We start from the raw sequence: 11824 nt of genomic DNA, 5'->3' as shown, positions 1-11824 counted from the left end.
CTTTTTTCACCCCACGGAAACCTCTTGGGGCTTATTTTGGTCCCCACTGCCCCCAAATGCACCCCAAACATTCCAAACTCTAAAAATGTTTTCCAAAATTCCCCAAGTTTTGATCAAAATTGTTTTTCTTCCCAAATTCTCCATCTTTGGGTCAAAATGTCTTTTCCCCCAATCCCCCCTCCACCCTCCCCCACTTTTGGTCAAAATTGAATTAAGGATTAAACATCCTTCTCCCCAGTCCACCCTCCTACCTTGAGGCCACATCAGATTTTCCATCTATATCAGATTCACTCCAAAAACAGATGAATTTTGTTGTAAATGATCAAATCGGCAGCCAAGTTTATAAATTTATTAGATCTACAACCGAAAATAGAATATTATAAAACTGCCACAGCCAAGATAGCGTCAACCCCGGACTTTGACGCTGGGTGAACGTGGTTCAAACTGACGTAGTGTCAGCGTCTCCCCAGAGTTTCACACCAACTGCTTCTGGTAGCCAGTTTATATACAGTTTATTCCGCCTGAAGCAGAAATGACATAAGATTTCTGTAAGTCCCTACATATGTTTAACGGGGACTATACAGATTCAGTCCCGAACAAAAGTTAGTCCATAGGTTTGGATGGCTGTCTGAGCTCCTCGAAATAGTCTTCTTTTCAACTGTAGCCAAGACGTCCTCGATGTAATCTCTTCCACCTGCCATTCTGTGCATGTTCTGGACATTCCTGGGAAATGGTCGATGATCGCCCGGGAAGGACTCATCCATTCGTTAATAGTCATAACTCTATCTGGGCGAGTCCGGGAAATCTTTGAATAGAAAGGAAGGCCCTGCTTCTGGCCATGGGGGTCAGAGCCATGGTTGGATCTTATAATTTTTATACAGTTACAAAGCATTAATTATCTCGATCATATACTACAAATTTTACCTAAAATCACCTTGATTCATATCAAAATGGGGTTAAAAATGCTGACATAGCCCTTCCACCAGCCCCTGCCCTTGATGCCAACTCAATACCCCATTTCCACCAAATCCACAATAAATTTCATGGAAAGGATGAACTTTTCCCCAACTCCTCTCGGAATCTCTGCTCGTCAGAGTGACCCCGAGATACATTAGAAAGTCTCTTTTCCCAGCCCGGCGGTCAGAAGGAGTCAGAACTCTTCAGTTCTCATTCTCAAGACTGTTTATTGTTTCTTATCTATAAAATTCTTTCTCCTGGGCTGCCGAGGTCTGCTCAGCAGGTCAGAGGCACACTGAGTGCCTCAGAGGCGGTGTTATCTTTAATACTAAAAACTATGTGAACATAATTTACCATAACTTCCCAATCCCTATCTGTCTCTGTCTCTCTGGGAGCCTCTCAGGAACCCCCGGCCAGGCCCAAGTCAGCAGACACCGGGGGGCAACCTGGACACCACTGACAGTGGGGGACACTCTCTCTTGTGCCTCGAGGGAGCTGAGGGCAGCTGGGCCAGTCACCTTTGCAGCAGAGAGACATTAGAGACATGGATAGAAGAAAAAAGGGCTCACTCTTAGCAGGGGTTAATCCAAGGTTTTATTCTGGAGCTCCTACACCTCAGGGGGCCTCCTGCTGAGAGCCCCGGGAGATGTGCCAAGGTTCCATTTAAAGGGAGGTGGAAACCAAAAGTAGATAACATTTTACCAACCAATAAATGACCCAAAGGGAAATTTAGGACAGTGTATAAAACAAGTCTGGGGGGGGCTGACCCCTGGCCTCTGGCTAATCACTCCACATCCTGGACCAAAACTTGTAGATGGAGGGGATGGGATGCTGAGTGATTGACAGAGAGCCAGGGTGGGGATTTGGGGATGATCTCAGCAAAGGAAAGGAATTACACAGGTAAAGGGAGGGGAGAACAATCTGGGATAAACCATTTGGGAAAAATACGGGTGTGAAAAACGCCAATCACTTGTTTTTAAAATTTTAAAAGTTTAACAGTAATAAAATGGTTATAAAAATAGTAATACAATTAAATAATAATAATTTGGACAATTTGAATTAGGACAATATGAGACAATAGAAACAAGGAATTATGGATGTCCGGGTACCTTTTTCTGGGCAGCACAAGCCTGAAAATGACCCCTGTCAACAAAGGATTAACCCTAAAAAACAACAGCCTGTTGCATATTCATACACTTCATACATAATGCATAAATTCCATTCAAATAAAGGATTCGGCCTGGTCATGGTCAACTTCTTCATCTGAATCCGAACAGAGCCTTCCAAGCGGCAAGAAGTTTGATTCTTCTGATAAGAGGGCAATAAATTATTTTTCTCTGAAAGATTTAGGTGCCCTGTGGCTGCTAGCTCACTGCAAGTCCTTTCTTTAAAAAAGTATCTTTCATAGCATAGTTTCTATTTTAACTTTTTTCCTAACCTAAAACTATATTTAACACATTTCTTAAAAGAATTAATACAGCATTACTTTCTAACACAACACATATAATATTCATTTAAATATTTGCAAAAAGCCAATCATAAAATATGCATTTTTCAAACAGGGATATAAAACCAAAACTATTACAAAGTATTCAAAGTATAAAAACACACATAAAAACAGACAGTGAGTTTCTACTGTAAACCTAAATCTAAAAACGCCAACATCACCCAGAAGATGGAGGCTAGGAAGAAGAAGGAAAAAGGACAAGGCAGGTCCAAATTCCTCCATCTTGGGACCCGAGCCCCCATTTTAAAAAATCAAAAAAAATCTATTTTTCACCCTGTGACAAACTAACTATTATTCTTCTTAAACTCTTTTGACTTGTAATTCTTCATATAAAGCTTGGTAATTCCTCCATCGGTTTTTCCATGGGTCAAGATGAAAGGCACAGGGGGGGTCTGGGCTCTGTGCCAAGGTCTCTGAGCCCCCAGGCAGGGGCTTGAGCCCTCCAGGGCAGACAGAGGAATTACCTGGGTTCCGACAAACTCCCCCCCACCCCCCGCCCTGTTTAAAACTGCACAAAAAAGGAAAAAACCCTGAGATCTGGGGGGAAATGGGAAAAAAAAATTTCAAAAAGGAGAAATAAGTGTTTAAAACTCAACATTTTAGAAGAAAAATTATAAAACTTGTGAGGAAAGGGGAGAAAAGGCATAAAATTGGGGAGAGGGTAAAAAAATCTGAAATTTGGGCAGAAAAAATCCTCCATTTCTGCCCATCAATAACAATAAGGAAAACCAGGAATAATCAGGGAATGAAGCCTCCCCACTCTTGCCCACTCACCGCCCCCTTGGCTCTTGAATTCCTGGGCCTCTTGCACAGAGTGCTTGTCCCAAAGTCACTGCTTTTATACCCAAATAAAAAAATACCCAAGCCACAGTCAAACCATGCAGATTTGGGCAGATTCAGCAGAATCTCAGGATGGAGACTGGGGGAGGGGGGCATGACGAACAGTTCCAGAGAATTTGGGAGCTGGCAGCTGGATCCTGTCAGGGATGGGAAATGATGGGAGTGGAACCCACAGGACACTTGATAGATGTGAGTGACAGGGATCTCACAACAGGTGTGGGACCCACAGCAATCATCCCAAATTCTCTGAACTCTTGGAATCGCTGTCCCCACGGCAGCCTCTGGCCCCATGACACCAGGGAAAGGACAGACCAAGTCCAGATGTTTTTTACCCAAAATTAATCACCCAAGTCCCAGCAGGGTATTCCAGGGAGTGGGAAATTCTGGCCCAAATGACTGAAAAAGCTGAAGAAAACCACCTGGAGCCAGGAGAGACAATGGCAAACAGGGAACTAAAGGGCTTTTGCCTTAAAATGAAGACATAAAAATGGAGAAATCCTGAACCCCACAGAGATGCTCAAAACTGTCTGGAGACCCACCCCCAAAGCCATCCAGGGACGCCCAAAACTACCCAGGGATGCCCTCAGCCCTCTGAACATCCCAAACCACAAGGTCCCTACGGGGAGATTGAGGTCCCTGGAAGGGTTTTGGGGCTCCTGATAAATGACACAGAGAAGAGAAATTTTCAGTTGCTCTGAAGGTGCTGGATGGAGCTTAAAGACAACTGGCAGAAAAGCTGAAAGGATGTGAAGGTATGCACAGAGGATCACAAGCACAGCTGGAGCCAGTGGACCAACAGGTAATGAGGAATATAGTGGGGTTTTTGTCAAGTTATGTAACTGGACATGCTGAAGGAAAACACTCAAGGAAAGGTCACATGTACTACGGAAAAATTCCGTGAATATGACCACCAGAGACCCGTTCGTGGTCCCTCCAGGACCATACCCTGTGGCAAAGTTTCACACATCAGATTAATGGAGAAATCCTTCAGTGTGTCCCGCACAGATAAAGAACGCCTGCTTTCTAATGCTTCAAAATGTGTTAGAAAGTTTATTTGCCAGCCAGTTTTAGTATCATTCCCTTGCACGGGCTTACGTATAGAAGGGGAGCTGAGAAAGTCCTGTCGGGATTTGGGAGGGTTTGGAGTTCCTAGGAGAGATTTGGGGGGGTCCATGGGGAGACTGGGGGTCTCTCTCAGAGGGATGCCAGCTCTCTGCCACTTTAACCACCCCGAGGGCCTCCCAAACCACATGGGGACCCGCTCGACCCTCCTGCACCGCGAAGCCCCTTCTAGGACGCCCAGAACCACTCCAGCCTCCCTCCACCCCAAACCTTTCCCTGGGGATCCCAAACAACCTCTCTGAGACCCTCAAAACCACCCCAGTGACTCCCAGAACTCCCTGGGCATCTCTCAGCGCCCCCACACCCGCAAACCCCTCCAGGGACCGCAACTGCGACTTCAACGTCGCCCTCGGTGCCTCCGGAGCCGCCAAACCGCTCCGCGCATGCCCAAACCGCTCCCGCGGACCCCCACCCCTCTCCCGCCGCACTCGGGAAGCGCCTTCCCCCTCCCCCGCCTCGCATTGGCCGCAGCGCCCGCCCGTCCACACCCTCAACCAATCAGCGCCCGAGCTCGGAGCGCTGGGGGAAACCAAACGAGAGCGCGGGCGATGGAGAGGGTGAGGCTTGAGGGCTCCGGAGGGGACCGAGGGGGGAATTTGGGGACTCGGGAGGGCCCCCCGTCACTTCCTGCATACCTCCTGCAGAGGCTCAGCCTGGAGCAGCGAACGGAGCGTCTGGTGCAAAGGAGGTGGGAGAGCAGCCAGGCCTCAAGTGCCCCTCGGGATCCCCGAGTGCCCCATGGAGGCCCCAGCCTACTCCCCCGTTCCCTCAGTGTCGTCCCGGACTCCAAGTGCTCCCCAGACCCCCACATGCCGCCCCAGACCCCTAAGCGCCTGCCATTTCCCTCCCTTGCCCCAGTGTTCCCCAGAGCGCCTCGGGGACCCCCAGCTACCCCACCCGATCCCAGCTGATGCCCCGGACCCCGCATTGTGCCCGCAAGTGCGTCCCGCAGCCCCTCAAACTCCTCCCGAGACCACCAGCCCCGCGGGATCAGTATTTCGGGGGTCCTCTCCCCTCCCCAACCCTCTCCTCCCTCCACCAGCCAGGCCCTGCTCAGGCCCCGCCCCCGCGGGCCGGAAGGGGCAAAGCCTCTGCTCGCCTCCGCCGCCTGCAGCTCCACCCTCGATGACCCCCTCGTCCAATGGCGCTTGAGGCGGTGCAGAGGGGAGGAGCCAGCGCTGCACACGCCCCTGAGGGGCAGGGCCCTGCTGGACTCTGCTGCTCCCCGGGATGCCCTGCGGGAGCCACCGAGGAGGTCAAGTGATTCCCCCGGGACCCTGCAGGGGGCAGGGCCCTGGCAGTCACATGACCCACCAGAGGCCCCATGGCCAATCGGCAGACACTTCTGCAACCACCAGGGGGCGTCTTCACCGCAGGCCGTCTCCCCAGAACCCTTGTGGCATCATCCACGTTGGAGGCCACATGACTCCCACAAGACCCTCTGGCCAATGAGGAGCAGCTCTCTGGATACCCTGAAGGCGGCACTTTACTCACAGTCACGTGACTCCCACCATGCCCCGCAGCAAATCAGCCAGAGCTGCAGTACACCTCTGCACCAGGGGGCACGACCCGCTGGGAAGCGAGAGTCCCATGCACCTTTGCTGCAGGAGCCATTTTGGGGGTCACATAACTTCCTTGGGCCTCTGTGGTGTGCGCCATATTGGAAATCATGTGAGTCCCAGGATGGCCTGAGGCCTGCAAGGGAGGCGCTTCCTGAGCCCCTGGGCCCGGGAGGGCCTGGCTTGAGGTCACGTGACCCCCATAAGGCCCCACAGCCAATCAGGAGCAGTGCACGTGATGCCCTACAGGGGACGCCGTGGCAGCAGCCACTGGGTGAGGCACCAGAGGAGCCCTTGAGGGTCATGGGGGTCACTTGTGGGTCATCAGGTCACTTGAGGGACACGGGGGTCGCTTAAGAATCATGAGGTCGCTTGTGGGTCATGGGGGTCACTTTTTGGCCAGGGAGTCACCCGAAGGCTGGGAGCTATTGAGGGTCATGAGGCACCTTTGTGGGGCTGGGGGGCATTTGTGGGTCACAGGGTCACTGGTGAGCCTGGATGCTCCCTTTTGGGCCAGGGGGTCACTGGTGGGGCTAGAGGTGCCCCTGTGGGCTAAGGTGGTCATTGTGGGTCAGGGGTCACTTGAGGGGGTGACGGGGCACCTGTGGGTTGGGGAGACACTTCTGGCTCAGCACGTCCCTTGCGGGGCTGGGGGAACACTTGTGGCACGGCCACCCCCTTTGACATGCACCGCCCACCAGGCCCTCTTGGGGACCCCCTGCTCTGGATTCTGCGATGCCACCGCCGGGCCATAAGGGGACGTCTTTGGTAGGACATCCGCACCCCCGGAGTTCAGGGCTCTGCCCCTGCGCCTCCCTCAGCTCCCCCTAACTCCCTGTTTGCTCTCCTTCTCCCCCACAGGGCCATCGAGACCCTCCTGGAACGCCCACCTGGGCACCCCCAACCCATGGTGGGGCCAAAAAAGTAATGGCACCCCAAAATTGCACCAGGAAGGCGGGGAGACCCGCAGAACTCCCTGCCTTACCTCCCCCACCTTGAGGATTGCCCCAAATCCCCTCTCCCCCTAAATGTCTCCAAGAGCATTTGAGGGGTTCTGGGGGCTCAAAAGCAGCTGTTGGTGGGGTGCTGGGTGTCTCTAGGGGGTCCGTGAGGGTCTATGGGGTGTTTGCAGGGGCTCTGAGGCTGAGGAAGGGATTTGGGGGGTTTATCAGGAGCAGTGGAAATCGGGAGTGGTTGGGTGGGCACTGGGTGTTTATAGAGTGTCTAGAAGAGGTCTCTGGGATTTTTGGGGGAGATGCTAGGAGTGTTGGGGAAAATCTGTGAAAGAGGTCCAGGAAGGGGTTTGAGGGGGGCCTTGGGCTTTGGGGCGTCTTTAACGGTCCGGGGTTCTGTGGGATCTTTTGGAGGGCCCAGGAGAGCGCTGGGGGGGTCTGTGGGGACTAGGGAGTCTTTAGGGGCACCTCGGGGCTTATTGGGCGCATCGGGGCAGGGAACCCGAAAACCCGTGGGAGTGGGGCTCACCTGTCTTCTTCACTTTCACACGGCCGACGTGGCGCCGGGGATTCTGGTGTCCCTCCGCGCCTGAGTGCGCTGTGGGGAGTCATGGGGGGCGTCAGAAGCTCCCCTGAGCCCCCCAAAATCCCCCGGGCCCCCCGCCTCCCATTGGCCGCTGGTTCCGCGCCAGTTTACTCACTTCCTGGACTACAACTCCCGAAAGACCGCGGGGCCCCGTAGGACGCTGATAGAGCCGGGACTGCCGTTCCCGTCATGCCGCGCGGCCCGTGAGCGGCCGTCAGAGCCGGGACTGTGCCCCAAGTACCGTCCCAGCTGCTTCCCAAGCGCTTCCCTGAACCGTAAGTGCCCCCCGAAGCCCCGTAAGTACCTCCAGTTTTCCTCTCCTTACCCTCAAGTGCCCCTTAGAGTCCCGAAGTCCACCCGTCCCCCTACTTGCCCCCAAAATGCCCCCCGTGTGTCCCCTCGGACCACCAAGTGCTCTCTAACTGCCTCCCCGCCCCCTGAGCGCCCCTCCAGACCCTTTAATGATCCCGCAAGCACCCCCAGCTGGCCTCCAAGCGGCCCTCGAATAGCTCCTGGGAATTGGTGTGATGACGACAACGTAGAGAAAGACCCTGACCCTGTCGCAGTATCAGCAACAGTTCAGCCTTTAATTAAAATTTGAATCAAAACTGCAGTTGCCGATGTGGGGGATGCACAAGCTCCCCCCCCCCCCCCCCTTTTCATGCCAGTGCGGTGGTCCCTCTTGGAGCCGGGGAAATTGCAGGATAAACATTCCTGCGTGTTGCGCACATCAAAATTTTGTGGGAATTGGGAACAGAGTCTGTGTGGTCAGCTTCCCTGACTGGTGCAGATTAATCCTATCAGATGAAGAACAGGTTGAGAGGACTTTGGGGACCTGGAGTATACCCTCCTGTAGCCCCCTCCATCCCCTACAGACTCCCTGGTAGATCCCAAATACCCTCAGAATCCCCTCAAAATGCTCCATAGAGTTCCCTCCCCAAACGCCCCATAAACCCTCAGAACCCTCCCAAAATTCCTGAGGCTCTCTAAAATAACCCATAGATCTGCACCCTCCCCTGCACCCCCAAAAGGGACTAGCTCAGGGTAGGCACGGTTAGATGGGATATTGGGTATAAATTCCTCCCTGTGAGGGTGGTGAGACGCTGGCACGGTTGTCGAGAGAAGCTGCAGCTGCTCCATCCCTGGAAGTGTCCAAGGCCAGGTTGGACAGGGCTTGGAGCAACCTGGGATTGTGGAAGATGCCCCTGCCTATGGTTTGGGATGGGTGGCCTTGGCTGACCCCAGGTGCCCCCCCAGGCTGCTCCATCACTCACGCTTCAGGAAGAGAATACCTAATGAAAAAGCTCCTGGGGAAGATGGGTTGAGGGGGTGTGAGTCCCTCAGGAACCGCTCCAGGTCCCTTTCCATGGGCTGAGTCCCTCAGTTGGAGGCATTTCAGACATGGAGGCAACACCTACCTCTCTCCTCTTTTTCTCCAGGGCTGCAGGGCACCTGCTCTGCTCTGGCACCTGCAGCACCTACTCACCTGGGGAACCGCTCAAGGAGGAAGGACAACAGCAGTGAAAGGGACTTGGGATGAAAGGAGGCATCAGCAGAGCGAGGAACATTTCCCAAGCTCTAGCTGGTGTCAGGTGAAATCAAACAGGAGATTAGGTTTGAACCAGAAAGTGAATTCTAAGAGTAAATAGTGGATTTACTCCCGTGGCAGGGAATTCTCTGGGACATGGATTTGCTGCTTCAAAATGTTTTACTTTCCATAATTTGTCTGGGCTTTGTTATGCAAGAGGTCATTGTTCCACCTTTTATAAATAAAGAGATTATGATAATGCTATTTAATAATCTCCCTTGCAGCACATATGCAAGGGAGAAATTTTGTTCTGAAGACTTTAACTTGTGCAGAATTTACCCTTCCCTTTCTCATAATTTTTCTTTGCTGGGCTGCTCCCACTGAACATCACCAAATCCCACAAGACCAGAGTTCTGGCTACACCAAAATAAAATGAAACTGTGAATGAACTTATTTTTCTCAAGGATTTTAAGGTTTATAAATCCCCGGTTCTGGAGTGATATGAGGTGTGGCAGGCAAGACCTAAAGGGTTTAGAGATAAAAATCACCATTTTTCATATGTTTTTTGTGAAAAATAAAATATTTTCACTCAGACATGCAGGATCTCCCTGCTTCTGCAGGGTTTGGGGAGGGCATCTGGGGATATCCGTCAGGTCCTGACACCGCGTTTCTCTTTAAGTGAGGATTCTGAAATGGCAAAGGAAAAGGATCAGGAAACTTTAGAAGCTGAGGAAAACCACCCAAATCATGGTTGCTGAGGCTCTTGCTGTGTTTTGGGCAGTGAAATAATAGTTGGGGTTGGAAGGGCCTCTGGAGATCAGCCAAGAAAATGTGCTGGTCTGGCAGAATCTCCTCACCTCAGAATGTTTGGGGTTTGGGAGGTGAAACTTAATTTGTGTCCCTGAAGGGATGGATGGTATTTTCTCCAGGTTTAAGTTTGAAGGAAACAGAACTGTGAGTGTTGCATTGCTCTCAGCTGTTTTTTTGTCTCTCAGCCCTGTGGGATGTAGTAGGACAGGTGAGGCTCCTCCCTGCCCACCTCTCCCACCTGCTGAGTCCTTCTGAAGAGCTGCCAAGGGAGCCCAGACCCACTTCACTCCCCTCATCCATCCAGGAACTGTCCAATTATAGAAGGCAATTAGATCAATTCTGTCATGTAATTTTTTGGAGTCCAGTGGGGAACCTTCTTCCTGCCTTCCTCCCAGTTTATCTCATGCACCTCTTCCTGCTTTATTCTCTGTTGCTCTGTCCTGCTCCCTGTGCTGTGAGTGTCAGGCAGGGGGGGAAGTTGGCGAGAGACAACGACCACTCACCCTGATGTTCATGTGGCAACAGAGAGCTTTTATTTCCCAAGCCCTTGCTTGTATTGGGCTTTTGAAAAACCCAGTCGGGATACTTTCATAGGTCAGAACTCTACACCCCTTCAGGTCCTGGCCCGGGAAATGCCTGCAGCCTTGGGAGAGATGTGACTGGGAGAGGCCCCTGTCAGTCAAACCAGGGGCTGGTTGCTTTGCCTATCACAAACCAGCTAAAATATGGTAACACTGTGCCATCATTCATCCCTGTGCCATCTCTCCTCTCTGTGTCCCTCTGTCCTGCTCCCTGTGCTATCATTCCTCCCTGTAACTGACAGAACTTTCTTTCCCCCAGTTGTCTGTATGTCATCATCACTTGCAAGTTGCTCCTGCTTTCGCAGAATCACAAAATCAGTTTGGTTGGAGGGGACCGGTGGGTCATCTGGTTCAACCTTCCTGCTCAGGCAGGTTCATCCTGGGGCACGTGGCACAGGATTGTGTCCAGACCTACAGTCCCCTGTTGATCCAGATGAGGTTCAGTGTACACAAACCATGTGGTGGAGGTGCCATCACACCTCATATACCGACTCATTGGCAGTGATGTCATGGAAAGGAGAACAAAGAGCAGATAATTTGGTTACCAACTCTGGCAATATGAAGAAAGTATCTTTTTCACCCTATGGGCCTGCATCTCATCTGTGGAAAAGACCTCCATCAACTGAAAGAAATTACCCATGTCCCACTAGTACAGACCAGAGTCTATGAGGGGCAAGTGCCCCCTGCTCAAGAGAAGGGGCACACCACAAGGCAACCTGTTGTTTTACCTGTGTGACCATGATGAAAACATACGGAAGTGGGATGGAAAACCCACCTCTGCCTTGGCAGCACGGGTATGTGAGTTGAGAGGAAAAATTAACCACCACAGAAAACTCTTAAAGGAAAAATGCCACTCAGTTTCCACTGGGCAAGTCCTCTGGCAGAGCTGAAGTGCTGATGTTACTTCTGACCCTCTGGAAGGGATCTCCAGGTCATATTTACAAGAAGCAAGCAACAAGTACCATGAGCCAGAGGGGCTCTGGCTCCAGCCAGGTGTGAGAAAAGGATAGTGGGGTCTGTTGGACTGTGTGGATCCATAGCCTGGCACAGCAGAGCCACAGGAGCACACGGCTTTGGTTGACATGGGTGGACAATGTACCCTGAGGCCATCATGCAGGGGCAGAATCCATCTCTGATTCTGGGATGACAGGGGGATCCCAACAGGGACTATATTGGAAGCTGAAGTGCTCCTGACTGGGCATGAGTGGCAGAAAAGCACCATTGTTGCTGGCCTAGAGGCTCTGTGAAGCCGTGTATCCAGATCACCTCAGGAGAGGTATTTCAAGGACCCAAAAGAACACCAATAAGCTGTGGGAGAGCTGTTGTGGAGACAGAAGAAGTTCAGACAGCTGAATCCCTTGCTTGATTTTTCAGAGGACCC

The 11824-nt window shown here is 51.9% G+C and overlaps 1 protein-coding gene across 1 annotated transcript; it reads left to right on the top strand.

Moving 5' to 3' along the window:
- Positions 1–1826: 1826 nt before the first annotated feature.
- Positions 1827–7965, top strand: LOC115484740 (translation initiation factor IF-2-like). The gene is made up of 7 exons (XM_050984250.1): positions 1827–1857; positions 4699–4983; positions 5071–5114; positions 5473–5921; positions 6847–6895; positions 7631–7820; positions 7937–7965. Exons 1-7 carry the CDS (start codon positions 1827–1829, stop codon positions 7963–7965), a joined length of 1077 nt encoding a protein of 358 aa, XP_050840207.1.
- The last annotated feature ends 3859 nt before the right edge of the window (positions 7966–11824 follow it).

The sequence above is a fragment of the Serinus canaria genome, chromosome 25 (assembly GCF_022539315.1).
Source record: "Serinus canaria isolate serCan28SL12 chromosome 25, serCan2020, whole genome shotgun sequence".
Taxonomy (NCBI): Eukaryota; Metazoa; Chordata; class Aves; order Passeriformes; family Fringillidae; genus Serinus; species Serinus canaria.
Note: the sequence above shows the minus strand (reverse complement) of the source record. Positions and strands in the feature narration are given on the sequence as shown.

What these genes read in the sequence shown, in the direction of transcription:
- LOC115484740 (XM_050984250.1), top strand. Translation starts at nt 1,827, where the DNA reads ATGATCTCAGCAAAGGAAAGGAATTACACAG. An exon ending in AAAGGAAAGGAATTACACAG is followed by an intron (nt 1,858 to 4,698) that starts GTAAAGGGAGGG and finishes AGTGACTCCCAG; the next exon opens with AACTCCCTGGGCATCTCTCA. An exon ending in AAGGCGGCACTTTACTCACA is followed by an intron (nt 5,922 to 6,846) that starts GTCACGTGACTC and finishes TCTCCCCCACAG; the next exon opens with GGCCATCGAGACCCTCCTGG.